The sequence below is a fragment of the Cnephaeus nilssonii genome (genome assembly GCF_951640355.1).
Source record: "Cnephaeus nilssonii genome assembly, chromosome: 9".
Classification (NCBI taxonomy): Eukaryota; Metazoa; Chordata; class Mammalia; order Chiroptera; family Vespertilionidae; genus Cnephaeus; species Cnephaeus nilssonii.
In genome coordinates this window covers 64,520,781-64,547,378 of record NC_137080.1, presented here as the reverse complement: position 1 = coordinate 64,547,378, position 26,598 = coordinate 64,520,781, and the positions used below count along the sequence as shown (strand labels likewise).

The following is a 26,598-nucleotide window of genomic DNA, read 5'->3' as shown; positions in this document are numbered from 1 at the left end:
CAAGGACAAGTTGTGACCCAGGGCAGCAGGAAGTGGCTGGACTTTCTCCTGTCAAAGCCATGATACTCAGGGATTAAAGTAGATTCTATGAACACACTGTTGAAATCTCCTTCTTGTGATTTCTGCCCTTTCCTATTAAATATTACATATAGGAGCTTTCTTTGAAATAATGTTTCATTGTGACCATCAAGGAATCACAAGATAAAGTGTGAAATATTGAAAAATTAATTATGGTTGTTGATGCTGGAGACCTACTGGTCACACCTCCAGAAAGTTTACATCCCAGAAAGAAAATGCTGAGAAATCCCAGTGACAGTATTCTTTGGGTGCCAATGGAACAGTTCCCAAACTTGGAGGGATAGTTGTAAGGAGCAAAGTATGAGTGGAAGGGTTCTGCACGTATGAATTAACCAGCTGCCTACCTATGCCACCTAAAGCAAAAATAATCAACAAGGAAGGCAATCAAATGCCCACACAAAGTAGGATATTTAGTTCAGTTCTTCCCTTTGGAAACAGTAAGCTGGAACAATGAGCAGAATTATCTTGAGAAGAAAGCGGAGCTTCCGCTATGAAGCCTGTCCTAGATTTTGTAGTTGGCATTACATTCATGAACAGCTGGATTTAGATAATTTTGGTAGATTAGAGGAGTTCTGGAATGGGGTCTTTGATTTTGGGGAATACAGTGCCTCCAGTGCTTTGTCCATTTCACAAGGCAGACTCTGAGTAGGAGCCCTCCAGAGCCTGCCATTGCTGAAGAGCAACTGTGATGTGCACAGAAGAATTAGAGTTACTCCCTGAAACCTTTTCCAGCTCCCGTAACTCTCAGCTGAGCAGGTGTGTGGTCCTACAGCCTTCTGCTCCCAATTCCAATATGTGGGAGGGTTTTCAACATACATCCAAGCAATGCTCCCACACCAACTGTGTGTTCCATACTTAAACACAATTCTGACACAATCTACCCAGAAATAACCTAAGATCTCACAGGCTCAGAGTTAAGTTCTATAAGACTGCCACCCCAACAGAAGGCCAATTCCAAGTCTAGGTTGTCACCTGGACTTTTAATCAACCACTATGGATTACAAACTCTAATTATCCCTCCTCTGGTTCCATTAATTTGCTAGAGTCGCTCACAGAACTCAAAGAAAAGTTTTACTTACTAGAGCATTGGTTTATTATGAAAGCACTAGAGGCCCGGTGCATGAAATTCGTGCACTGGGGAGGGTGTCCCTCAGCCCAGCCTGCACCCTCTCCAATCTGGGACCCCTCGGGGGATGTCTGACTGCCATTTTAGGCCCGATCCTGCATCCTCTCACAATCCAGGACTGCATCCTCTCACAATCCAGGACTGCTGGATCCCAACGGCTCGCCTGCCTGCCAGCCTGATCACCCCCTAACCACTCCCCTGCCAGCCTGATTGACACTTAACTGCTTCACTGCTGGCCTGATCACCCCCCAACTGCCCTCCCATGCCGGCCCAGTCACCCCCAACTGCCTCCCCTGCAGGCCTGGTCACCCACAACTGCCCTCGCCTGAAGGCCTGGTTGCCCACAACTGCCCTCCCCTGCAGGCCTGGTCGCCCACAACTGCCCTCCCCTGCCAGCCATCTTGTGGTTGCCATATTTGACCACATCTTGTGTGATGGCATGAGGGTCAATTTGCATATTAACTCTTTATTATATAGGAGGATATTAACTCAGCAACAGCCAGATATAAAAAATGCATAGAACAAGGTTTAGGAAAAGGGCATGGAGCTCCTAAATGTGATTCCAGCTCCAGTCACCATTTCCCTGTGTTCACTAACCTGGAAGCTCACAGAACACTGTCTTTTTCAGTTTTTATGAAGGCTTCATGAAAAGGCATGATTTATTATATCATTGGCCACTGGAGATTGATTCAACCTCCAGCCTCACTCCTCTTCCTAGGGAGGTAGGTCAGAAAATTCCATTTTACCTTGTGATGTCTTGATGCTCACTATGAAGCATTACTTTAAAGAAAGTTCATATCTATAATATTTAACAGGAAAGGGCAGAAATCACAAGAAAGAGATTTCAACAGTATGCTCAGAATTTACTTTAAACTTTGAGAATCATGGCTTTGACAGGAGAAAGTCCAGCTACCTCCTGACTTCGTGCTGCCCTGGGTCACAGTTGTACTTGTTCACATTTTTACTGGTAGCAGCTTGTGTCTCAGAAAGGATGGTTGTATCAATAAATAATGTTTGGGTCCCCTGGCAATAGTTCCCATTCCTGGTGCATTCCAAAAGTCACCGGATTAACATAACAATAGATACCTTTATTGCTCTCAACATAGGAAATTCCAAGATTTTTTTTTTTTGTATGCTAACATTTTTTGTTTTTAAATCTATTGTTGAAAGTATTACATATGTCCTTTTTTCCCCATTGACTTTTTCTAGCCCACCCAGCCACTGCCCCAGGCCTTCACCACACTATTTTCTGTGTCTATGGGTTATGCATATATGCATACAAAGTCTTTGGTTGAGATTCCAAGAATTTTAAGGGCTCTGTACTAGAAAGGGGTCAAAGACCAGATACAGATTTTTTTTATTATAAGTCACAATGTCACAGATCCAATGGCTCACAGCCAAGGAAGATTGTAGTCTTTCTATAAGTTATGAGACACAGACTTCCGAATTCAAGTTGACATTCTCAGGTTGGGAACAAAGACTGATTTTAAAAAAATTATTTTGCAACATGGGAGGGTTTGCTGTAGTTTTTTTTTTAAGTCCCCTTTTTAACTCCTTCCTTCTTTCCTCTATTTGTCGTTTTGTTTTGTTTTTCTTCACAGAAGTCAGCCCTTTGCTTTCTTGCCTCCACAGTATCCCTTGCCCCAATTTCAGGCAAGGCCAGGCTTCCTGACCTTAGGTAAGGGCCCCAGGTTTACACTAACTTCCCATCACTAGTCTCCTAAATGTGATTCCAGCTCTATAACACCATCCTTTCTGCCAGTTAACACGTTACGTTTCAAAAATGGGTCCTTTGTAGATTTATGTGTGGACAGTGGTTTGCCAAGTTCTTTTTCATTCTTTTCTTTGATGCTTTCTGGGACAATGCTTTAGAATGTTGAGAAGTGGCCGTCAGCACCACCATGATGCCTGGGTAGACACGTTTATTTCATATGCAGGTCTTCATGGCATTCCTTGTCATAGCTATAATCATAGTACATGGAAGTCTTCTCTGTGTGCAAGGCCAGTACAGGTAATTCCACATTTGCTCAACTCTGAGTCACATGGGCAACTGAGTCTTGTCTATTGCTCTCTCATAAATGTAAGAATTAAAAATAAACTTATAAACACTCCCTTGACTAGACTCCACAGACAGATTATAAATGAATCCCAAAATTGATTACATTTCATTTTTAATAGATGTCACTATTCTTAGTTTATATACATTGCACATGTATTCCATTGTACATGCATTCTGGCAATTGGAATTTTTTATTTGAATGTCAAGGTATTTAAACTTGCAGAGTAAAACATGTTGTTGTTTTTGTAACATATTTATGTATGTGTTATATATTTTATAGTTATAGTTTCATGCTACATTTAATTGTAATATTTATCAAGTAGCACACTTGTACAGGTAGCTTTTTTTTAGAATTGCAGAGTGATTTTTTTAATGTATTATCTTTTGCTATATTACCTGGTATTTTGTAAGGAGACATCAAAAGTGATAAAAAAAATATGCAGCCTAGAATCAAAGATAGTAATAGAATACTAAATATAAAAATTAGAGGTGAATAAATTATAATCTTTCTGAATCCTTTGTGATGTCTTGATGCTCACTATGAAGCATTACTTTAATAATTATCCATGGATAATTTATTTAAATGCACTTGCACTAATTTAGAACACTAGTTTCAAATGATAAATGTGTGCACATATCAAGTGTAAATTTATGTAAATATTGAAAGTAACCATAGGTATTTAAAGACAGGTATTGAAAAGAGAAAATGGGTACTAAAAGGAAAAGACATGTGTCTTAAGATCAGAGGTAAGTTCAAATCTTGATTCAAAAAGTAAATAAAGTATTTCAAAGAGTAAAGATAAAGTCTAGCTTACTTGTTCTCACACTGCAATTACACCTAAAATAGTATTGACATGTCTCTATTTAAAAATACCCACAAAACAACAAACACAACTTTACCTACTCCTGCTGTAAATAATTAATTTTCATTTATTTAGAGGTGAATTTCACTCACAATTTTTAACCTTAAGTTTTGAATTTGATTGTATTTTCTGACTATGCTTAGCTACTTGAAATCTGTTATATCGGTGACCAAGCAGAACAGAATTTCTTTAAGAACAATATTGTTGATTTGTGTTCATTTTAAGGTTATGTAGCAGGGAAACCTTTATACATTTCCTTTCGGATTATTTCAGATATATATTTTTTGCCCACAGACTCAGCCCTCTTGGAAGGATAAATGCTTTCAATTTCTGCAAAAAAAAAAAATGTTTCACAAGGATTTGGAACCGCCACTATTTAAAAAGGACAAACCTTCCTCTTTAATTTGTTGAATTTTACCTGTGCTCAAAATTAGCTCTGCTTTAATAATCAGTAATTCTAACCATCCAGTGATTCTGTACACATCAAAAGGCTGGTTGTTAATGTGGAGCAGCTAATGCAAGCTGGTTATTTAAGGCAGTTCAACATGTGCCATATAATATATGTAATAAGCAATTTTTCCTTCTCAAAGGCAGCAGTTAATTATCATAAGTGTCAAAATTGAAACTGCCATGGTTATTTTGCTCCCAAATTGTTTGGACATATCAACTTGCTGATAGAATATGTGAACACCAAAGTCGTGATCCATTCTGAGGTGCGACCCTCAAATGTAAAATTGCCAATGCAAATTCTTTTAAAAAAATATGTTTTTCTTTCTTTCTTTCTTTCTTTCTTTCTTTCTTTCTTTCTTTCTTTCTTTCTTTCTTTCTTTCTTTCTTTCTTTCTTCCTCTCTCTCTCTTTCTTTCTTTCTTTTCTTTTCTTTTCTTTTTTTTTTAGAGAGAGATAGGAAGGGAGAGGGATAGAGAGATGGAAACATCAATGAGAGAGAAAACATGGATAGGCTGCCTCCTGCATGCTCCCTGCTGGGGATGGAGCCCGCACTCTGGGCATGTACTCTGACCGGAAATCAAACTAGGGACCTCTTGGTTCATGGGTCAGCACTCAACCACTAAGCCACACTGGCTGGGCACCAATGCAAATTCTTTTTTTAAAAAAAAATCTTTATTGTTGAAAGTATTACATATGTCCTCCTCCCCCCTGCCCCCCGCCATTGACCTCTTCTAGTCCCCACCCCCACCCCACCCCCACCCCAAGGCCTTCACCACCCTATTATCTGTGTCCATGGGTTATGTATATATGCATACAAGTTCTTTGGTTGACCTCTTCCCTTGACCCTGCCCCCCCTTCCCTCTGTGATTGGACAGTCTTAATGGCTTAAGTCCATTAAGTGATAGGAAGTTGCAAACTGATAGACTTAAGATATTTTATATTACTCAACACATGCAAATAGATTATTTTGTTACTAGTTTTAATATATTAATATATAGTGTAGGAGGTCAAATTCCTTTAAGATACTTTTAATTAACAAATTTTCTTGATTTTCTTTAACACGTGCCTACATAAATATACAATGCATATGATAAATGATGCCTGTCAACTCTTAGGCATTACTTACATTACTTGGTAAAATCTTACAATGAATATAAATTTGCAGAGGCATTAGGGTTTATTTTCATATTTATCATATGTCTTATTCTAAAAATGTACCTAATGAGACATTTAATATTTACCATAGGTTATATGTGTGTGATTCTGTGTTGTTTAAGACCTTTAAGTGTTCTGTGTACATAATTTTAAAAAGAAAATATTGTTAGAAAATAGGTGAATGAGTTTTGTACTGAGCAGATAAGAAGAGGGACACCTTCCTCCAGTGGACTCAGTTCTCATGTGGTGCACACTGTGGGTGCGGAGAGCAAGTTAGGTTTCACCTGCCATCTCTCCCATGGCCAGAACTTCAGGCAGGGCACACCCAACCTGCTCAACTATACTAGAAAGTCCTGCTTAATTTTGATGTAGGAAGGGCAGAGCTTGAAGAGGTGGTAGAAGACATTGTTTTAGAAAATGTGGATTTGGTGTGAGGTGGGTGTTAGAGGGACGAGGAGAAAGGGAGGCCACCATCCTGGTGTAAGGCAGAAGAGTAATAAGACCAACTATTGGGCTTCAAATGGAGAAATAATGGGAAATAAGGATGGGAAGCTTCTCTGAAAAGCAGGCTGCAGGTTTAGTTATAATAGCATTCAAAATTATACCTAAAATTGTCTGTGGGCTCTTTTGTTTTACATAGAAATCATGTGAGCTCTCTGGCCTAGAGACACTCAGATAAAATATTATAAAGTCTGAACTGGAATTCAGGTCCTGACAATATAAATTAAGTTCTTTTTCAGTGATGCTCCCCCAACTGCTAGTGATTTATCGAGATGTGACTTGTTACCACCTGCAGGGGGAGGGTCCTGCAGAAGATTTGATCACTTATGGGAAAAGCTAACACTTATGTTTTCTTTATATATCTGACTGTAGTATGTGTAAATGTTCAGGACTTCTACCTAACTTGCCTTCTATAACAGTTGTTATGAGAAAATGGGTAATTTGGAAAGAATGGAATAAAGAGACTCACTACAAAGATGCAGGCTGTGTTTAGGGCAGGCAACAAAGGATGGAGAAATAAGTCAGAGCCAGTAGCAGTGGGGGCTGTGCAGTCCTAGGCCTGATGGAATAAGGAGAAAGCCAGAGAGAGGGAGCTACGTGGAAATGGACAGATGTTGGGGGCTGTGGCACTCACTTTAGGGGCACAGGCATGGTATCTATCAGGGAGAATGCTGGGGAGATAAAGACCTCATCCACGTTCAGTCTCCGCTTTTCTGTTTTCCTGACGGTGCCTTCCATTGGCAAAACCAACCCAGATACAGTGGGGAATAACTCCCATTGATGCAGCTGGAAGAGCTTAGCCTCTCAGGCTGGAAGAGCAGTGTGGACAAGGGAATAAACATTGGATCTCAAGGGATGAACAAAAGATGTCCAGCACACAGCCATACCCCGCCTACTCACTTGTTTACAAAACCCAGTTTTCAATATTTTTTTCTTGGTACATATTATCTAGAATGATCTTACTCATTTGTCTATTCCATGTTTATTTTCTATCCTCTCGCTCCATGAGAGCAAGGACCTCCTCAGTCTCCTTCTCCCTTCTTCCTCTAGTTCTCAGTGCCATGCATTGCATATGGTAGAGGCTGTTATTTGATGACTGAATAAAGGCATAAAATCATGTATTAAATAGTACACTCGCATGTATACACATATATTATACATAATATGAAAATTTGTTAATTACATATATGCATGGCATATATGCCTGCACAAGTACTCCAAATTTTTAGTTGACAGGCATTATGTTTTATAATAGTATCAGCCTAAAAAGCATGTAACACACTAATCTCCATAAAGTAACCTCTCATTAAAACCCTTTTAGAGGATTAGAATTCAAGATGGATAAATAAATGTATGTATGACATCATATAAATAATGGGATTAATTTCATAAGACATCAATTGAAGTCAGCATATGGTCACAACATGTGTGTTTTTTTATACATCCTAAGTTATAAATACTTATTTAGTTCATTTGTTCAGTATTCGTCAAATAGGCCACAAATGTATTGCTAAGCTTGGAGCATATCAAATGAAGTAACATCAGCGTTCATCACACATTTCTGATTTTCCTACTTCTAAGCACTTGCTAGGATTATACTACCCTACTCTCTCAGGTTAGGTATGGTCATGCAACTTGCTTCGGTCAATGAAATATGAAGAGAAATGACATTTAACACTTCTGAGTACAGGCACCTGAGGGCCAGTGTTCAGTTGCCAGCTTTTCCTCTCTCGGCTCTGGCAGTTCAGGAAGATGCTAATGGAATGAGAGTGTGGAGCAAAGCCCCCACCTACCTGGGCTGATCTTGCCAAATCGATGGGAGAAATAAACCTTTGCTATTTGAAACCATTAGGATTTAGGGGCTGTTTGTCTTGCCGCATATCTTAGTTGATTTGGAATGGTACAGATAGGTAAATGAGATTAAATTTTGGTGCTCTGGCATCTCATAATTTAATGAAGAAGATAGTCTGAAAAGCAACTTATTTTAAAGCAATTTAGGAAGTGCTAACGATAGGTGTCAGAGACTACAAGGACTTGGAAAAATGAAACTTCTACATGAATTAGGGAAGGATTCAAGCAGAAGTGGTACTATAATGTGGCCTAGAAGAACAATTTAAAGGATTATAAGGTAGAAAAGAGAGAAGCATTCCAAGACGAGGAACAGCATGAGGCATGGCAAGTTTGCAGAATGACAGAAAGCCCTGCCTTTTCTTCATTATTTATACCCACAAGAGGCACTTGGATCAGATTTGGATCTCTTCAGCACAGTATAGTGAAATGGTGGAGAACACAGCTTCTGGAGTAAGGGTTACCTGGATTTGAACCCCAATTTGGTAGGTGTCATCTTAGGCATGTTGTATAGCTTCCTGAGACTTAATTGTTCCTTAGGTAAGTTGGAGATAAGGATGCTGTAAAGATGAAATGAAACGATATTTTTGATCCAGTTGAAGTGCTGGACACATAATAAGTATGCACAATATGAGTTTCATAATTATTACTACAAATATCATGTGAGCCATAATAATGCCATGGATGGAGATGAGAGAAGTTTGGGCAGTGGGGCCAGGCAGCGCTGACCTAAAGGAGAAGATAAGAATAAACACTGCAGGCTGAAGTAACTTGGGGACTCTGGGATGTCAGAGCAGGGATGCTCTGGGGACGAGTAAAGATCTAGACTGCTGACCTTGCCAAATCATATATCGTTATATTTTTAGTCTTTATACATTAGAAGGATCTAAGTTTACTCATCAAACCTATAAATAGAGTGAGGGCATAAGCTAAGTCAGGCCTGCAAAGCAGAGGCAAGGAACACTTAGCAGGGCCGCGGGTACATTCATCACGGGTCCCTGGTGACCTGGCTTGTTCCTTCCAGACAAGTGCGCTTCAAATTGTGCTGAAGACATTTCTGTAGTATGAGAATTTGTCCATCTAAGTACTTATGGATGTATTTTTGTACCTTTCAATGCAATATCGTAATGCAGATTCAGGGTATACATGGAATAGGAATGGAAGAGTAGATATGACTTGCAACTTTGATCTTAGTATCCTATATTAGGATGTAAGGTTCCTTGGGAATGCCACCTCCCAGAACCCTGCGTCTGGGCATAGAGGTTAACGGGAAAGGCCTTTTAAGTTATATTGTATGCCTTCTTTTCCCAAAAAATCAGGAAGAAAAAAAAAAAAGGAGAGAGAGAGAGAGCCACTCTGCTTTCCAAGTATCATTAAATATATTTTTGCTGGCAATTGCAGTTGCTTCCTACACACTGTAGTGGGCTTTAGAATCAGACTGCCTCAGAAACCATTCCAAATTTGTCACTGGTTTTGTGGGCAAATTAACCACTCTAAGCTTCAGTGTTCTTATATATATATATATATATATATAAAATGAGGATATTAACTGTACTCTCCTCATAGAGATACAGGAAGAATAAAATGAGATGGGCAAACTCATGATCTCTATAGATGCTTAACTAACTTCACACAAATGGTTATGTATCATCAAGTCATCATGTGGTAGTATATAAAATGTTAGTAGTAATTTTTCATTGAACAGTTAAGGAGTGAGTGGCAGGAATGTAAAATGGTGTTATAGGTTTGGAGAACAGTTTGTTGGTCTCTAATAAAATTCACATACCCTTGCTATATAGCTCAGCAGTTCCACTTTTAGGTGTGTACCCAGGAGAAATGAAGGCATGTACTTCCACAGAAACCTATCCTCAATAGTCATAGCAGCCTTACTCATAATAGGCCAAAACTGAACACAATAAAATGACCATCAAGCAGTGGGTGGATGAACAAGCTGTGAAATATACGTAAGATGTAGTACCACTCAGCTATAAAAAGGGATCCAACTGCCCTAGCTGGTTTGGCTCAATGGATAGAGCATTGGACTGCAGACTGAAGAGTCCCAGGTTCGATTTCAGTCAAGGGCACATACCTGGGTTGCAGGCTCGATCCCCAGTAGGGGGCATGTAGGAGGCAGCTGATCATGATTCTCTCTCATCATTGATGTTTCTATCTCTCTCTTCTCCCTTCCTCTCTCTGAAATCAATAAAAATATATTTTTAAAAAAGGATCCAACTGCTTATACACACAACACAAACAAGTATCAAAAATATGTTAAATGAAAAAGTCAGACAAAAAAGACTACATATTGGATGATTCCTTTTGTTTAACATTCTAGAAAGGACAAATTGTAGAGATAAAAAGGACATTAGTGGTTGTCATGGAATAGGGTGGGGAGAGATGGGAAGAGGGGAGGATATTAACTACAAAGAAAAAACTATTTTTTTGGGGGTAGAAATGTTCTATGTTTGGACTGAGGTGGTTGTTACAAACTATATACATTCGTCAAAGCACATGTAAAGTGTATACTTTAAATGAGTAAATTTTATTGTATGTAGATTACTAGTATATCTCAATTAGAAAAAAAACACAAAACTTCAGGAAGTAATTACAATGGAAATCATCAGATGCTAATCAAGAATTTGCAACCCAGAAAATCATTCTAGAAAGTTGAAACCAGGAACTTGGATGTTGAATATTTAGCCTTCCTAAAAGTGGGACTTGTACATTTGAGCCGATCATTAGAATCTGGTGATGGTGAATTAAGTCAGAATGTGAAATAAAAAAAAAAAATAGCCTCTTAGGAAATCTGCAGTTCAAAATTTATTACAATAATTTTAGAAGTCCCTTTCATAATTTGTGTATGAACATTTTGAGAGCTATAATTTCAAGACATTTAAAAAAATACCTTGCTATCTCAGCTTTCTTCCAAAAACATTTTCTTTTCTACTAAGACAGTATTTATAAAGACAGTTTTTAAGTGCTATAGTCTATGCATTTTTATGCAAAGTGGTGAAACAGCACAAACTTCCTTTTAAAAGGGAAGAAAACCTAAGAGGAAGTATGTCTGAAGCATGCCTTTTGTAAATGCTTGTTTTTCATGTTTACATAGTTTATTGGATTGCCTTTACAAAGAAAGCCAGAAGTATAAGATAAGATAACATTTAAAATGCAGAATTATACTGTAAGTAGCTGTAAAACTTGACATTTAAATTCTTCCTTAAAAATCAGCATGCAAAAATCGAATATACTGCTGGTTCATCAACTGTGGGAAGGTTGGAAGACATGAGGAATCAAACTAAGCATGGATGGAGATTAGGGCTCTGTTTTTGTGCTTGTTCTCTATCCTGTTCTGAGATGGATGTTTTAGATCATGCTTCCTTTAGTGGATCGATAACATGGTACATGGAGATGATTTTCTTTATCATTATTTTTTAACCCAAGTTGTCTTATTTCAGCTTCAGCTTGGTTAATTCCTTATTGCAGGAAGTTTTTTTCTTTGTTTTTATTTTGTTTGTTTCTCCTGATCTGAGAATATGGCAGTGACGACACAACCTTAGAAGTAAGGGTGATGATATTAATTCAACTACATTTTTACACACAACAAACACTTTTGGAGTGCCTCTGTTTCAAATGTAATATTTAAAGTGGGCTAAAAGAATACCTTTAAAAAAAACCAATATTGTACAATTTGATAATGCTGGAGTGTCTTCAGTGCTTTTTATACACAGCACTTCATTGGCTACTGCCAAGAACTCTCCCAAGTGAGGTCCAGAAATATGTTATTATGTTCACTGTCTTCGGTAATAATGGGGCAAAGAAAGTTGTTTGCCTAACACTTTCCAGCAGTAAGTGGCAAGCCACTCCTAGAACTCAGTTCTAACTCCTTGCCCTGCTGCTCTATCATATTGCCTTTCTAAGATGATATTCTTGTTCCCTACTAACATGAAAATTGGGCAATTATATTTAGATGTTTAGTCGTTATATTTTTCCACCCGCGTCTTGTAGGGTGACAGCAGATGAAGTGTTAAAGACAGGTCCAGATTGGTGGTCTCATGGCAATTCCATCATGTCCAGGCCTACATTGTGTCCTAAAATTTTCTAGCAATTCTGTTCTTTGAGTGAGTGAATGTACTAATATAGAGCCATTATTTATATAGAAAATTTTTTCTAACACATTTATTAGTCAACAAACTTATATTGAGCACCTATCATGTACCTGACAATAAAATGAACAAAGTTCTGTTTCATGGGTGTTTTGATCATTATTATTGATATTATTATGAATTAACTTCAGCTAAAATCAGGAAGTTTTTGAGAACTTTGGGAAATCAGACTGAATGAGTATAAGTAGTTGATGAGGGAAGGTGGGGTCCCATCCTCAGAGATTAGGTCTCAGGTAAGGTACCCATTAGGAAATACCTACACCCCTGGATCTTGAGTATCATGAGAACATGGTAGGCAGAGGTTGAACCTGGTATAGGAAGAAGAAAAGTCTATTTTAAAACTGTGCACCAAGATATCTCCCATGGGACCTAGCAGTTTTTCTAGAGGAAAGAGGAGAAATTAGCCATAAATCTCTCAGTGCATAAGCGTTTACCTGTCAAATGTCTGTGGGATGGCTGGAGTGCAGCAGCCAGTGTTGGCTGAGTTTACCGACTCTTCTTAAGGTTGGGAGGGTGGAAGGGATGAAGATTGGACTTAAAAGGGGTTGGCTTCAAGCTATAGGGTGACCCCAGATTTGCTTCACATATCTTGGGTTTGTTTCATGGTAATGGCAGTTTAAGAGAGCCAGCCCCAATCGAATGCACATGCACATTTCAAGCCCCTTCTCATCTCATCTTGTCAACTGGCTAACGTGCCATTGGCCAAATAAAGCAAGTCACATGGCCAAGCCCAAAATCAAGGAGCAGGAAGTATACTTTGGCTACCACGATGCTAAAGCAAGTGGCTTAGCTAAAACCAGTGAAAAGAAGTGGAGAAATGCTTGGGAGTAAGAGAATGGCTTTGAAAACTAATTTAATCAACTACAGGAGAAAATAACTTTAAGGGCAGAGACTTGGATCCACTAATATAAAATTGTCTATGAAAGCATATTAACGTTCTGACTTATTTCTCATTACCTTTTTTATCATATCATACCCTCCCATTACAACTGTTCTTTTCCCTTTCAGAGTTAGTTTCTTTCCTTATTATAAAAACAAACTTACCTCTTACAATAAAGATATATTGAAATAACTTAACTTAGTGACTTATAGCTGACTCTCCAGGATTCCTGAACCACTTGGGCTGAGTTTTCAGTATGAGGAAGAAAGCCAAAGCAAATGTACCTGCTCTTCTATTGAGACCTTTGAGTTACAGCAGCTCTCATAAGGACACAAGAATTACAGCTCTGAGACTATCTTCAAGCTTCTCCACAACCAAAATAAAGAAGCAGGAAGTATACTAATACTGAAGTTATTAGGAGTGTGCTTTTTACAGTATTGCCTTTAGAGTCCTAAACTATTTATGCCTTTAAAAGAGAAAGATTAAAGAGGTTTGGAATATAGTCATGGCTAACTTTCACTTATTAATGTAATTTTAAAATGATAGTAATTGATGTGATTTTCATGACTTTGCATTTTTCAGTATTTTTCTAATAGAAATAATTTAAAAACCTTTTATTATAAGATGTTGCTCTTAGCAATTGCAACTAATGTTCAGAATTTCTTAGAAAATAAATGTCATTTGTCACATCATAAGGCATATGGTATAAAGACATATTTTCAGTTCTATATAAGATGTAGACTGTACTTCAGAATACTAATTTTAGGATGTTTTTAGACATAAATATGAGTACAATTCTTTCTTAAATAATATATGCTCTTATTGATTTCAGAGAAGAAGGGAGAGGGAGAGAGAGATAGAAACATCAATGATGAGAGAGAATCATTGATCATCTGCCTCCTGCACGCCCCACACTGATGGAGCCTGAAACCAGGGCATGTGCCCTGACCAGGAATCCAACCGCGACTTCCTGGTCGATACTTCAACCACTGAGTCACACCGCCAGGCTGAGTACAATTCTTAAGTAATATTTTGTGAGAAATACTGGAGGCAAATTTACCTTTTAAATAAGCGACATATAATTTATGACATTTACTGTGTTTTTAAACATACGTATCATGTTTTGTCCTTTTTCTGAACTCTATTTTAAACATTCCTTTAAGTTCTTCATGAATATGTAATGATTCATCTTTATGAAAAATATTCCTGCAAAAACAAATTTCTTAGATTTAACTATGTTTATATTTATCCTTCTGATTCTGACAAGGTATAGAGGAATGAACTGTTCATTTTGAAAAAAATGTATTAATTGTTTGACTTCCATAGTCATTTATTGGAATTATTGTTTTCCAAAGCACATGAAATTACATTCTACTTGCATGAAATATGGCATATCCTTAAATTATAAGACTTTTGCCTTCTTTATTTGAGCTATCAGTTATTTTTCTTATTTATTTTTTACTTCTTTATTGATATAATTTACATACAATAAAATTTACTGATTTGAAGTGTTCAGTTTGATGAACGTCTACAAGTGTATATGCTTCTGTCACCACATCTCAAAACAGTATATAAAGTTCCCATTATCCACCCTCCACCCACCCCGAACAGAGGCAACTGCTTTCTGATTCTTTTCACCATTGACTACTTTTACCATTTCTTAAACTTTATAAAAATTGGATTATACAGTAAGAACTCTTTTGTCTGACTTCTTTGGTCAACAATTTTTTTAGAGGTATACTCATACTGTTGCACACATTAGAGGAATATTCCAATGTATGTATGTACTGTGATTCTTTCAACAAGTTTTTCTATTGATGAACACCTGGGTTGTTTCCAGTTTACATTATTATAAATAAGGCTACTATAAATATTTTTATACCAGTCATTTTATAGACATGCATCTTTATTTCTCATCAGTAAATAACTAGAAATGGATTTCTGGGTTATAGGATACATTGTTTTTTTAATTGACTCATAATAATTCTGCATGTATTCTGGATGTAAGCCGTGTATATGTACATATATTTAATGTATACGTAAGATATGTAGAGTAAATATTTTGTTAGTCTGAGACTTGCATATTTATGATTTTAATAGTGTCTTTTGGAGACAATTTTTAATTTTGATGAAGTCAAATATTTAAATTTTTTTATCATTGGTGAAGGTTCAGTAATTTTTAACTACTTAGTGTCAAAACCCAAAATAATATTTCAAAGTATGGGCATCATTGTGCATTACATAGCAATAAAATTATGCTGATTTGAATAGGTGATGATAATTTTGCCAATGTCAAACCTTTTTGGTTGATTTAGTACTTAATTATATATCTATGAAAAAAATAGAAAATTATTCAGAAAGGTAATTATGTGGTTGTAGAGAAAATGCCTCTTTGTCCCTTAAATTTTTCTTTAGGGAAACTAAGATATGCAATTATTTGCCTGAAAAATATATAATATGCATTTATGAACAGCAGCAATATTTTCTCTCCAATATTAGGATGACATATAATCTATCTACTGTAATGATTATGCTTTTATTTCCCCTATGTCTAATTTAGGAACTTCAAAGAACATTAGAATTTCTATGCTTTCTTAGTTATTTTTCTTAAAGTTTACGTAAGTATATTGATTGCTACCTGTGTAAAACCAGCCAATCAGCAAACAAAAACTATAGGTTTTGCACAGAATTGTTAGTTTAGGTCACAGTCTGTCCAATTAAGTGAGTTTAAATTGAATGCTTAATCATGAAAGTATTAAGTAACTTATTTGTGTCATCTCTCTGTGAAAATAATATATAAGAACTAGAGGCCCAGTGCATGAATTCGTGCACTGGCGGGGTCCAGTCAGCCTTCCCCAATGGGGGCCATCGGGGGCAGAGCTGGCCGGGGCAAGGAGCCATGGGTGGTTTGCTGGCCGGCCCTGCCCCCGATCAGGGTGGGGGTTGTCTGTTGGGGGATGGGGCCAGCTGGGGCAAGGGGCCACAGGTGTTCTGGTCATTCTACTGTTTGGTCAATTTGCATATTACCCTTTTATTATATAGGATTTAGGAAATACATATCTAAAATTGTATATATATATATATCCTATATAATAAAAAGGTAATATGCAAATTGACCATCACTCCAACACACAAATGGCCGCCCCCGTGTGGTCAAAGATGGCTGCCTCCATGTGGATACAAGATGGCTGCCACAAGAGGCCAGCAGGGAAGGGCAGTTGTGGGCAATCAGGCCAGCAGGGGAGGGCAGTTAAGGGTGACTGGGCTGCCAGAGGAGGGCAGTTGAGGGCGACCAGGTCTACAGGGGAGGGCTATTTGGGGGGACCAGGTCAGCAGGAGAGGGCAGTTAGGGGCAATCGGTCCAGCAGGGGAGCAGTTAGGTGTTCATCAGGCTAGCAGGGAAGTGGGTAGGGGGTGATCAGGCTGGCAGACAGGCGAGCGGTTGGGAGCCAGTAGTCCTGGATTGTGAGAGGGATGTCCGAATGCACTGATGTCCATGGGATCAGGCCTAAATGGGCAGTCGGACATCCCTGGAGGGGTCCCAGATTGGAGATGGTACAGGCTGGGCTGAGGGACTCCCCCTCCCCATGCACGAATTTCATGCACCGGGCCTCTAGTGTTTGTATATATATTTATATATTTTTTAAAATATATTTTTATTGATTTCAGATAGAGAGAGAGATTGAAACATCAGTTATGAGAGAGAATCATTGATTGGCTGCCTCCTGCACACCCCACACTGGGGATTGAGCCTGCAACCCAGCATGTGCCCTGACCAGGAATTGAACCCTGACTTCCTGGTTCATAGGTAGACACTCAACCACTGAACCACACCAACTGGGCTGGATGTGGAGTTTTATAGAAAGGACTCAAACTGATGCAATAAACAGTGACCTCACAGTATTTCTAATTATCTGTTCATATTTTTAAAAAATATGTTTTATTGATTTTTTACAGAGATGAAGGGAGAGGGATAGAGAGTTAGAAACATCAATGAGAGAGAAACATCGATCAGCTGCCTCCTGCACACTCCCTACTGGGTATGTGCCCGCAATCAAGGTACATGCCCTTGACCGGAATCAAACCTGGGACCCTTGAGTCCACAGGCTGATGCTCTATCCACTGAGCCAAACCAGCCATGGCTATCTGTTCATATTTTAATCAGTTTGGATGAAGGGGATGAAAAAAGTTATTTATAAGGTTTTTTTTCTCATTCTAAATATATAAAAAAATTAAAACAAAGAGGTAATCATATTTGGGTATTAAAGTTTCCATTGAAGTGTCAAAATGATTTGGTTTCATTCTTTTTCATATTTTAGGTAAAAGAAGCATCATAGCTTCTTGACAAAATAAGTATTTCATTTTTTATTATAAATAGTGTATATTTCTTGTATGCCACTTTAATATTTATGCACAAGTAATAGTCCATGTACAATCTATTTTCATATCAGATTGGCTGCAGTTTTTGTGATTTCTAGGCAGGTGAATTAATTGAGAAAATAGTTACAATTAATTGAAAGCAATGCCTAAGATTTCATTAATGTTTTTCCATGTTCCATTTTCCCATTTTATTTTATCTATTTAAAATCCACTTAAATCCCACCAAGGAACTATTATGGATCTCTAGTAGATATTTATTTAGCTCTCTGGCTCCCCAATGAGAAAAAACAGAGAACGCTTGTGGAGAAAAAGCTTATTTAGATACATAAAACTCCCCTAAAATCATTATTCAAAGAACTGTGGTTTTGTGTTACACATAAAAAGCAGAAAAATCATTAGTTGTTAAAAAGCTCTGCCGATAATCTTTACAGATACCATTCATCCCTCTCTACTACCAAATTGCATTTTGCATCCAGAACATTTATACTGTAGATAACCATTATCTAACAACTATGTATTATTATTCTACAACACTGAAATGTGGCAAGGGGGTGTGAGGTGCTTAAAACTTGAAATATTCAGTTATAATTGTGTGCTTCTTGTTAAAACTTGAATAAGGATGAAATAATTTATTGGCTGAAAACAGTGTTTTATATATATGAAGTGATTTTTGAAATGATGAATTGTGCTTCTAAGAAGATATTGTGGTATTTTGCAAATAAAATTGTAACTCAAGTAGCACCAAGTGCAATATACGACATATGACCAGATGACATGACTAAAGGCATGTAGTGTTCTTAGCACAGTTCCTGGCGCACTAGAATTCTTAGCTGATACTATTTACTGCTTTTTTTCTGTCTTGTTATTATTGTATAGTTTTCATGTCTAGATATATTTACATTTCTTGGAATTCATCTTGTTTTGTGGAATTGCTTTTTCTTCCTTTCGATTGAATTTATTGGGGTGACATTGGTTAATAAAACTATATGGGTTTCAGGTGTACAATTCTATAATACATTATCTGTATATTATATTGTGTGTTCACCACCCCAAGTCAAGTGTCCTTCCATCACTATTTATCTCCCCTTTACTCTCTTTTATCTCCCTCTGGTAATTGCTGTACTGTTGTCTGTGTCTGAGTTTTTTCTTAATCCCACCACTTTTTTCTCCTCCCCTCCCATCTCTTCTGCTCCTCCCTCCCCTGTACCTTTCCCAAGGCTAATTCCCTCACCTAGAATTGTGCCTGTAAGCATTAAAAAGACCAGCTTTCCTTCATCACTCCTCTTTTCTCAGTTCAGCTTTTGTCTACATTTGCAGCAATTGTCTACATTCTCTATCCCTATGTTCACATCACCTTTTTTCCCATCGACCCACTACAATTCTATTGAGCCCCATTTCTTTTTACTCTTGGAGAGTTCAAACCATGATTTCAGGCCTCATCTTATTTGGTGCCTCTAATGCATTGACTATATTGATTACTTCCTTCCTCTGGAAATTCTTTACTTTTTGCTAGATAGATTTTTCCTCTCTGGAATGAAAAGAAGTTCTCGTAGGTTTAGTGGCAGGAAATTTCTGGTCTTCTTGATTTTGCTAAAGCTGTGCTGTTTTGCAGGCAGCAGTATGTGACTTTTGGAGAACAGCAAAATATAAAAGGGTCAGTTTCAGAGAGAGAGAAGCATTGATCAGACCCTCAGAGGGAAGGTAGGGGAGGGTGGGGGTAAGGAGGAGAGATCAACCAAAGGACTTGTATGCATGCATATAAGCATAACCAATGGACACAGACACCAGGGGGGTGAGGGCATGAGCGGGGGCAGGGGAGGGGGGCAAGGAGAGGGGATAAGGACACATATGTAATACCTTAATCAATAAAGAAAATTGAAGAAATATATAAGGGTCAGTGTGTAGGGGTAGCAAATATAAATCCATGGGTATGTAAAATATCTCAAGAATTGGTGAATGGAGAAAGAAACTAATTGTGTTAACAGAAAATAGTAGATTGGGTAAAAAGAGGTTGATTGGTCATATTGCTGAAATATTGGAATCGATATTAGGACCCTTTAGAACCAAGACTATTAGCATTCCGGGGACATAAGGGATGATAAACAGGGCAGATCTGAATAATCCAGAAGACCAGGGACTTGACTTCTTACCTATTATTTTCTTTCTTATCAGTCTGAAAAAATTTGTTTTCCACAATTTTAAATCACCAATTAATCTCTGTAAGTGAATCTTTATCTTGTTATCACCTTTATTTTGCCTGGTTTTGTGAATAACCTCTTGGCTTCTTTAGGGGAGGATCAGCAGGACCTTCATTCTCTGGAAAAATGGCCAGCTTGTTTCCCATTTCTTACAATTAGGGACCTATTTCTCCTGTCCTCAATATATTTTTAAAATAATAATTAGTATTATATAGCCTTTGAGGGTTCCCAAATGCACATCAGAGGTGTGGTAGGCCCTGATGATTTGTGATTAGCACATCTGGCTTTTCAAAACACCAATGTCCACTTTCTCCTTCTGGTGTAGAATTTTCACTGTCCCATCTTCATCTTAAGAGTAATAGTATTCATACTCATTTGTTCATCGTTAAATTACAAGAATATGCAACTTTATATAAATGAATTTTTAAATTAATATTTTCAGCTTTTTCTCTTTTAGTATTTGTAAATGAAAATGAGAAAATCAATTTTGAAGACCTCCTTTGAAAAATATTTGAGGAGATTTGTGTCAATTGTGTTATATTTGTCTTTCAAATGAATTTTTAAAATCTTTTTAGCTTTGTTGGTTCTTTTCCTTAAACTTTTTTCTATACCAATGACTTGCTTTGCATTTCATAATTTGTAATTATTCTCACTGGTCTTACAGTCACTCTATATTTCTAATTTGATCAACTTGACACCCTGCTATCATCAGGGGGTCACATTTTTTTCTGTTACATTTGAAGAATACTGTCTTATGATATTAGAATAATGTTTAGAGAATACTCAATTATGTGGGATTTTTTGAATAGTTTCAACAGTGTACCTATATCATGAAATCAATGGTATTGAAACATATCTGAGGATACTGGATTCTGTAACTTCATGATTGATTTTTATTACTTTTAATTCATTTTCAAATATTAATGGCAGGAGGTATTTTGTAATGATGGAAAGGACATTATTTTGATGCTAAATAGACCCTTGATACGAATCTTGGCTTCTTAAAATATCAACATTTGCCATTTATCATTGGAAAGATAATGTAATATCTTAGATCTACCATTTCTTCATCTGTCAAGTGGGACAATCATATCTCCTTGTAAGTTATGGTGAACATTAAAGGAAATAGTCTGTGTACATTTGGGTACAAAATAAGCGTTAATAAACAGAAGTTCTTATTTTCCTATCCTATTTAGAAAAATCAGAAGGAAAAGGGGATTGATTTTTCTGATTTTACTATTAAGAAATTGCTTTATGTACAATTACTTTAAAGTTTTATTTAGTAAACTATCAGTACAGATGTTAAAATAATATCTCACTGGTTCAAAGCAATTACTTGGCATTAAAAAGTGTTTTCCACTAAAGTAGTCATATGCTGACAAATATATTTTTTTCTTGTTCAGAACCTTAGTCAAACCATATAAAACAAATTTAGCAGAGTTACACAAAAATTATTGGCCATGAGTTAATTTATAGTTTGTAAATATTTTATAGAACTATGCTGTAATCTTACAAAAAGGTATTAACTATAATTTTTCTAAATCATTAAGTTTCAGCATGTAAAGTTAGTTACTCAAGCTTGAAATCTACAGCTTTTGGCTTTTTTATCTTATTCACTCATTTAACAAATATTTAGTGACCATTATGTCAGGCACTGTTCTAGGCTCTTGAAGTTACTCTTGAACAGCTCATATTTCAGCAGCAGGAGGGAGCTCATTTTTTTAAGTAGCAGAGCAAGCTGAAGGTTATTGGAAGTGTGTGGATGTGGTGGTGAGGGGGAAGTAGAGTACAGTAGTGATAGTAAGTAGGATGGTCCAAGTAGGAACCACCAACGACTGACCTGTGAACAAAGACTTGAAAGGGGCAAACCCGGTTTGTCATACCAACATCAGGCAAGAGCATCCCACCAGAAAGAAGGGTTGGTGCAAAGCCCCAAGATAAGATCGTGCCTGGAATGTCTGAGAAAGACCAGCATGGAGGCTGGTGTATTGGGAGCAGAGGGAGCTAGTGGGGAAGCCGGGAGGGGAGCCAGTGCAAGATTTTGAAGTCATGGTCTGATTTCTCTTTCAAGAGTCAGTTTGGCTGATGTGTTGAGAATAAACTCCAGGAGAAGGACAAAAGTAAATGTCCGGCTACCAGTTAAAAGTCTGTTGTGGGAATCCAAGTAGAAGGTGATATTGGCTCAGGTCAGCATGGCGATAGTGGAGGAGGTGAGAAATGGTCAGGTTTGGTGCATGGTTTGAAAGTAGAACCAATCGGGTGTATTGGACAGACACAGGTGTGAAAGAAAAGAGGAGCCAAGTCTAAAGTTTTTAGCCTGAACAGCTAGAGAAATGTATTTTCAATTTAGCCAAGATGGAGATGGCTGCTGGAAGATTCAGGGGTGGGGGAAGGGTTAGGGAGATGTGGGAAAGAAGAAGAATTCCATTTTGGAAATACTGAATTTGAGAGGCCCCTTAGAAATACAAATGAAAATATTGAGGAGGCAGTTGGATGTCTGGAGTTAAGTGGGGATGGAAGTGGAGGAAGGGCTATAAGCACTGAATCTGAGATTTAGAAGACAGTGGCGGGCTCTCACACCCATGAGCTCTCTTCTTGTTTAAGTATTTTCTGGTTTCTATGTATTTTTAATCAGTGGGCAACAATCAGAAGATTGTATATTTAAAAGAATGTTTCATTCTGTTAACCTTATGTTGCTTTAGCTGCCTCTTATGATTAGCACAATAACATTTGAGGAGTAAGCTTTTTCTCTTAGCACTCATAAGATGTAATTGTTGTCTCCATTGATGATAGGGGAAATCCGGTAAAATTCTAAAACCGAAAGATTGAGAACGTAAACGTAAACCTGTCACAATCTATTTGGCAACTTCAGTGCACAGAAACTAGTTTCCCGGCATTAGTCATGAAAGATAAAACGATTTTGATAAAGTTCAAATTGAGATAAGGTTTCATAAAATAGTGGGAATTTTTGTTTTTATATTTTTGCTGGTGGGGGTGCTAGTGATTGCAGGCACCAAAATGGAAAGTCAAAAGAAAGAAAGTAATTATGTGAATTATAATTTTGGGGAGGACTTTAGGATTTTTAATTTACATACTGTATCTGGAAGCACACTTAGTTCCTGTTTGGTGAGATGAAAGCCTTACTATAGCCTCATTGGCAGGCTCGTGCAATACTTGTTTCTCCTGTGTGTAAGTGCACGGAAGAGTAGAAGTGGCTGAGTGGGTAGTTGGCAGCCATTCATTGCATTGATTGCAGTCATTCATAAAACCCTGCAGTGCTGCGGGCGGAGCCTGGAGCCTTCCCCTGAGGTGGTAGCTGAATGTCTCATTTGCATAAATCTTCCTTGATGCTTGAGTGATGAGGGAATGTTCACATGCAGTTTGAAGGCTGGTAAGAGTCCATGTCTGATAAATCCCCGAGTAATTAAAGTCTTTGTAAAGAGTAAGAGGTTAAAACCCTTGAACTCCTAGTCTGGGAAGTCAGCAGTGTGGCATTGTTTGTGGCCTCCTTCTGTCTGGCAGAATGAATAAATCATATGTAGAGAAAGATCCTTAATGTCCACACTTACTGAAATATCATAGTTGTGTTTCTTAGAGTATGTGGGGTCTATCTTATTATAATAACTTTAATGCATGGGAGATACTTGAAAGTACTGGGGCTAAACAATTTCTATACATTAGAACTGTCAAAACTATTACATTTATCCCTCCAAACTGTGATATGCCAGACACAACAATCAATTTTCATTTTAGAGATGTGTTATTCTACTCAGACTAACAAAAACCTTAGTAGTATATTATGTTTCTTTATATCTATCTGAGTATAGTATAGGGCTTTCTTATATAGTAAAAAAATTCAGCTAAAAATAACTCAAATTAGAAAATGTAGGAATATATGTTAGAATATATATTAGCATAGTTTAGAGCCCCCTTAAATTGGTTGAATAATTAGCAACTTGGAACAGATAGTTTTCCCCCTAAAAACTCAGATTCAGTAGTTGGCTATATCATAGTTTTATGGTCAGGATATATGTTAGTATGAAAAATATATGTTGTCCTGCTTTTAAAAATTTTCACTTAAGAGCATATTTAAGGAAAACTAATTGAGTAGCAGATTTATTTCAAAGCTTTGTTATTAAATACCTGAAACTTTAGGATAAAAAAAGAAATGAACTAAGATAGAAGTTTGCATATGGTTTCTCACAGATATAGTTCTTAAAATTTTTTTCTAAAGTGGGTGATATTTCCGATATTTTCACAAACCAGTACATGTAGATTAAACATGCTGTATGTGCTATTTTTAGTTGGGTGAGAATTGCTAAAGATTTTCCAGTGCTATGAAATTTAACTTCCTGGGCATTGTACTCTGTATAAGTTAGATTTAAAATCGCAGAGTTCAGGAATTCTAGGATATTACTTCTCCCTAACAACTGCTACCTTACATGTTCTCTTAACCCTGCAGCCTGGGTGAAGGTCTCCTCCCATGAAACTGGAACAAAACTGGAACGAAACTGAAGGCCTTGTGGTTCCTGAGGGATTGATCATTCCCTTCAGAGTTTAGCATTAGCACTTGACAAGTCACTTTTTTTTTTTTTTTTTTTTACCTTGCCCCAGAAGGGACGTGTGTTGAGGCTTTGAAATGGCACCGTTTTCTTTTTTTTGTCACGTTACATACCAATTTTAAAGTCTTACTTGACCTTGTTTGGAATGAGCAGTGTGTGTGTGTGCACGTTTCTGTGCGTTGTGTCCCTGTGTCCCTGTATCATTCTTTCAAAAGTGGAGAATTTAGCCAGGCAGCTTTTAGCTCTGGGAAATGTTGATCTGCCACTGACCCACCAAGAATCCACTTCTGGAATAACCCGACTGGCCTTAAGTATAAGTAGTGTAGTCAAACCTCCAAGAAAACTCCATGAAAGTTTAAGAACCAGATTTATGTTTGAGAATCCTGGGTCCTAAGGGGTGTTTCCATTTAGCAAAGTCTAAGATGTGGGGGGTCTCAGCTTTATAACCAAGGCTTCCCTAGATAAAGCAATGTTTGTTTTTAAGCTTTTGAGGCAAAAGAATATTTGAGCTATCCAAGTACAGCCTCAGATGGGGGTGTTTTCTGATTTCTGCCCGTGAATCTCTCTGATGGTCTATACACCCTCTTGACATGAGGGTAAGAGAGTCTCTCCTGCTGCCCTTTGCAGCTCTGTTACATTGTCTGTCCTCTGCATTTATTTATCCCTGTGATGGAGGACTTAAGACACAAAGACCTTGTACTACTTTTTCACATTGTGGATATATCTTCTCTATTTATTTTACACACACAGGCACACTCATACTGTATATATGAATATTTTCTTCTAACTCTTTCCTTGATTTGAATGGGATTTTGAACATGAGGCTGTCTGGAGGCCTCTCAGGTCTCTTTTTTGCATTAAAAGGAAAGACCTGTGTTGTGATGAATGGTATGAAACAGGAGTCTTAGTAAAATAGCCAGAGCTACAGAAAATCCTGCTCATCTTTTAACATAGCAACACAACAGCTGTTCCTATTTTTAAAGCTTTCAAATGTCTTCATATGGTGAGGCCATAGCTTTAAGTGGCCTTTCTTCTATGGGGAGAGCTGCTGACCATCATTTTATTGGTGCTAAAAGGAAAGTCAAATACAGAGGCTAGCACAGATTTTATTTGGGTATAATTGAGCTCTTGGAAGCCTGAGTCAAAGATTTCCAGCACTAAGGGCTTTTCCAGGGCCTCAGGTTATTATTTAAGGGGCTTGCAAAGATTTCCCCCTAGACTGTGTTTTTAGTACCGTATTTAATTTCCAGATTTGTTCTACCCTTTTTATAATTAATAGTGCGTTGTGCTGTCTATCATGCGCCCCAGGTGTGTTGTCAGGGACATGGCGAAGCCTGCTGCCTGCAAAACACCAAGAAATGCTGAAAACCAGCCCCACCAACCTCCACCGTGAGTATGGCATTGGCTTTATTGACTGAAAATGTCCTCTCTTACACAGATCTCTGGTTACAGAATTTATTAATTCGCATTGCATGTGGGCATAGATATTCTGGCTACTCTGTTGTATATGTAATAAAAAGGCTACTATTGAATTAGATTAAATTATCTGCAAACGTGAACTCTGTATTAAGTATCTTTGCTAAGTGATGTTTCTAATGCCACATTAGAAGCGTAAAACTTGAGAAAACAGACACATTTTGGGAGCCCTAGAGTGGCAGAAATTCTATTCATGTGGATGTGGAATGCATGTGAACTAGAAACTCAGACTCTGGGAAAGTAGGAGGCAAGGTACAGAGAGGGGTGGCACGCGTGAAAAAGGGAAATGCATAGGCAGTCCATTACCCGCCTTCACACCAGGTGTTTAAAGGTAATGGACAATCTGAAAGAGCGGATTGCCCATCTAGTTTTATCTCTATAATTGCACCTTAAGTGTAGATACTACTGAAGAGTTAAATGACCAACTGAAGAAGGAAGTAGAGAAGAAGCCAAATAAGTAAACTGGGTTGGGAATACAGATTTTGATGAGATAAAATGTAAAGAGCTTTAAAATTCTGCAGATTAGCAAGATATATTCAGTCTTTTGAGAAGAATTATGCTCCTGGTAGAAAAAATTAAACCTGCTCTTAAAATGTCTCAGCAGTGGCAATATTCGACATAATTATCATAACCAAGTAGTTATAACTGGGGAAATGCCTCCTTCCAAGGTTTTTAGGAAAAGCTTTTGAAGAAATGTGTCTTAAGAGTGACTTTTAAATAGATTTTTTTAGCTATCTGAAAGTTCTTTGAAGCAAGACCAAAATAAAGTGATAAAATTGTAAAACAATTATGAGAATTAAATTTTTGTAATACTTTTGCTATGACAAGTAATTTTTATTAGCATTAGCAAAGAACAAAAT

General features: G+C 37.4%; 1 protein-coding gene across 4 annotated transcripts in view; it reads left to right on the top strand.

Annotated features, from left to right (window-relative positions):
• The window catches only part of RIMS1 (regulating synaptic membrane exocytosis 1), a gene marked incomplete at both ends in the record, with an annotated part of 410,367 nt that overhangs the window by 53,032 nt on the left and 330,737 nt on the right, over positions 1-26,598 (top strand). For 3 of the 4 annotated variants that reach the window (XM_079780191.1, XM_079780197.1, XM_079780196.1), the window contains one exon: positions 25,571-25,651. The exons of the other annotated variant lie outside the window; for it this stretch is intronic. In XM_079780191.1, coding sequence (XP_079636317.1) covers positions 25,571-25,651 — 81 coding nt within the window. The remainder of the gene's footprint in view (positions 1-25,570; positions 25,652-26,598) is intronic. 4 annotated transcript variants of the gene reach the window in all.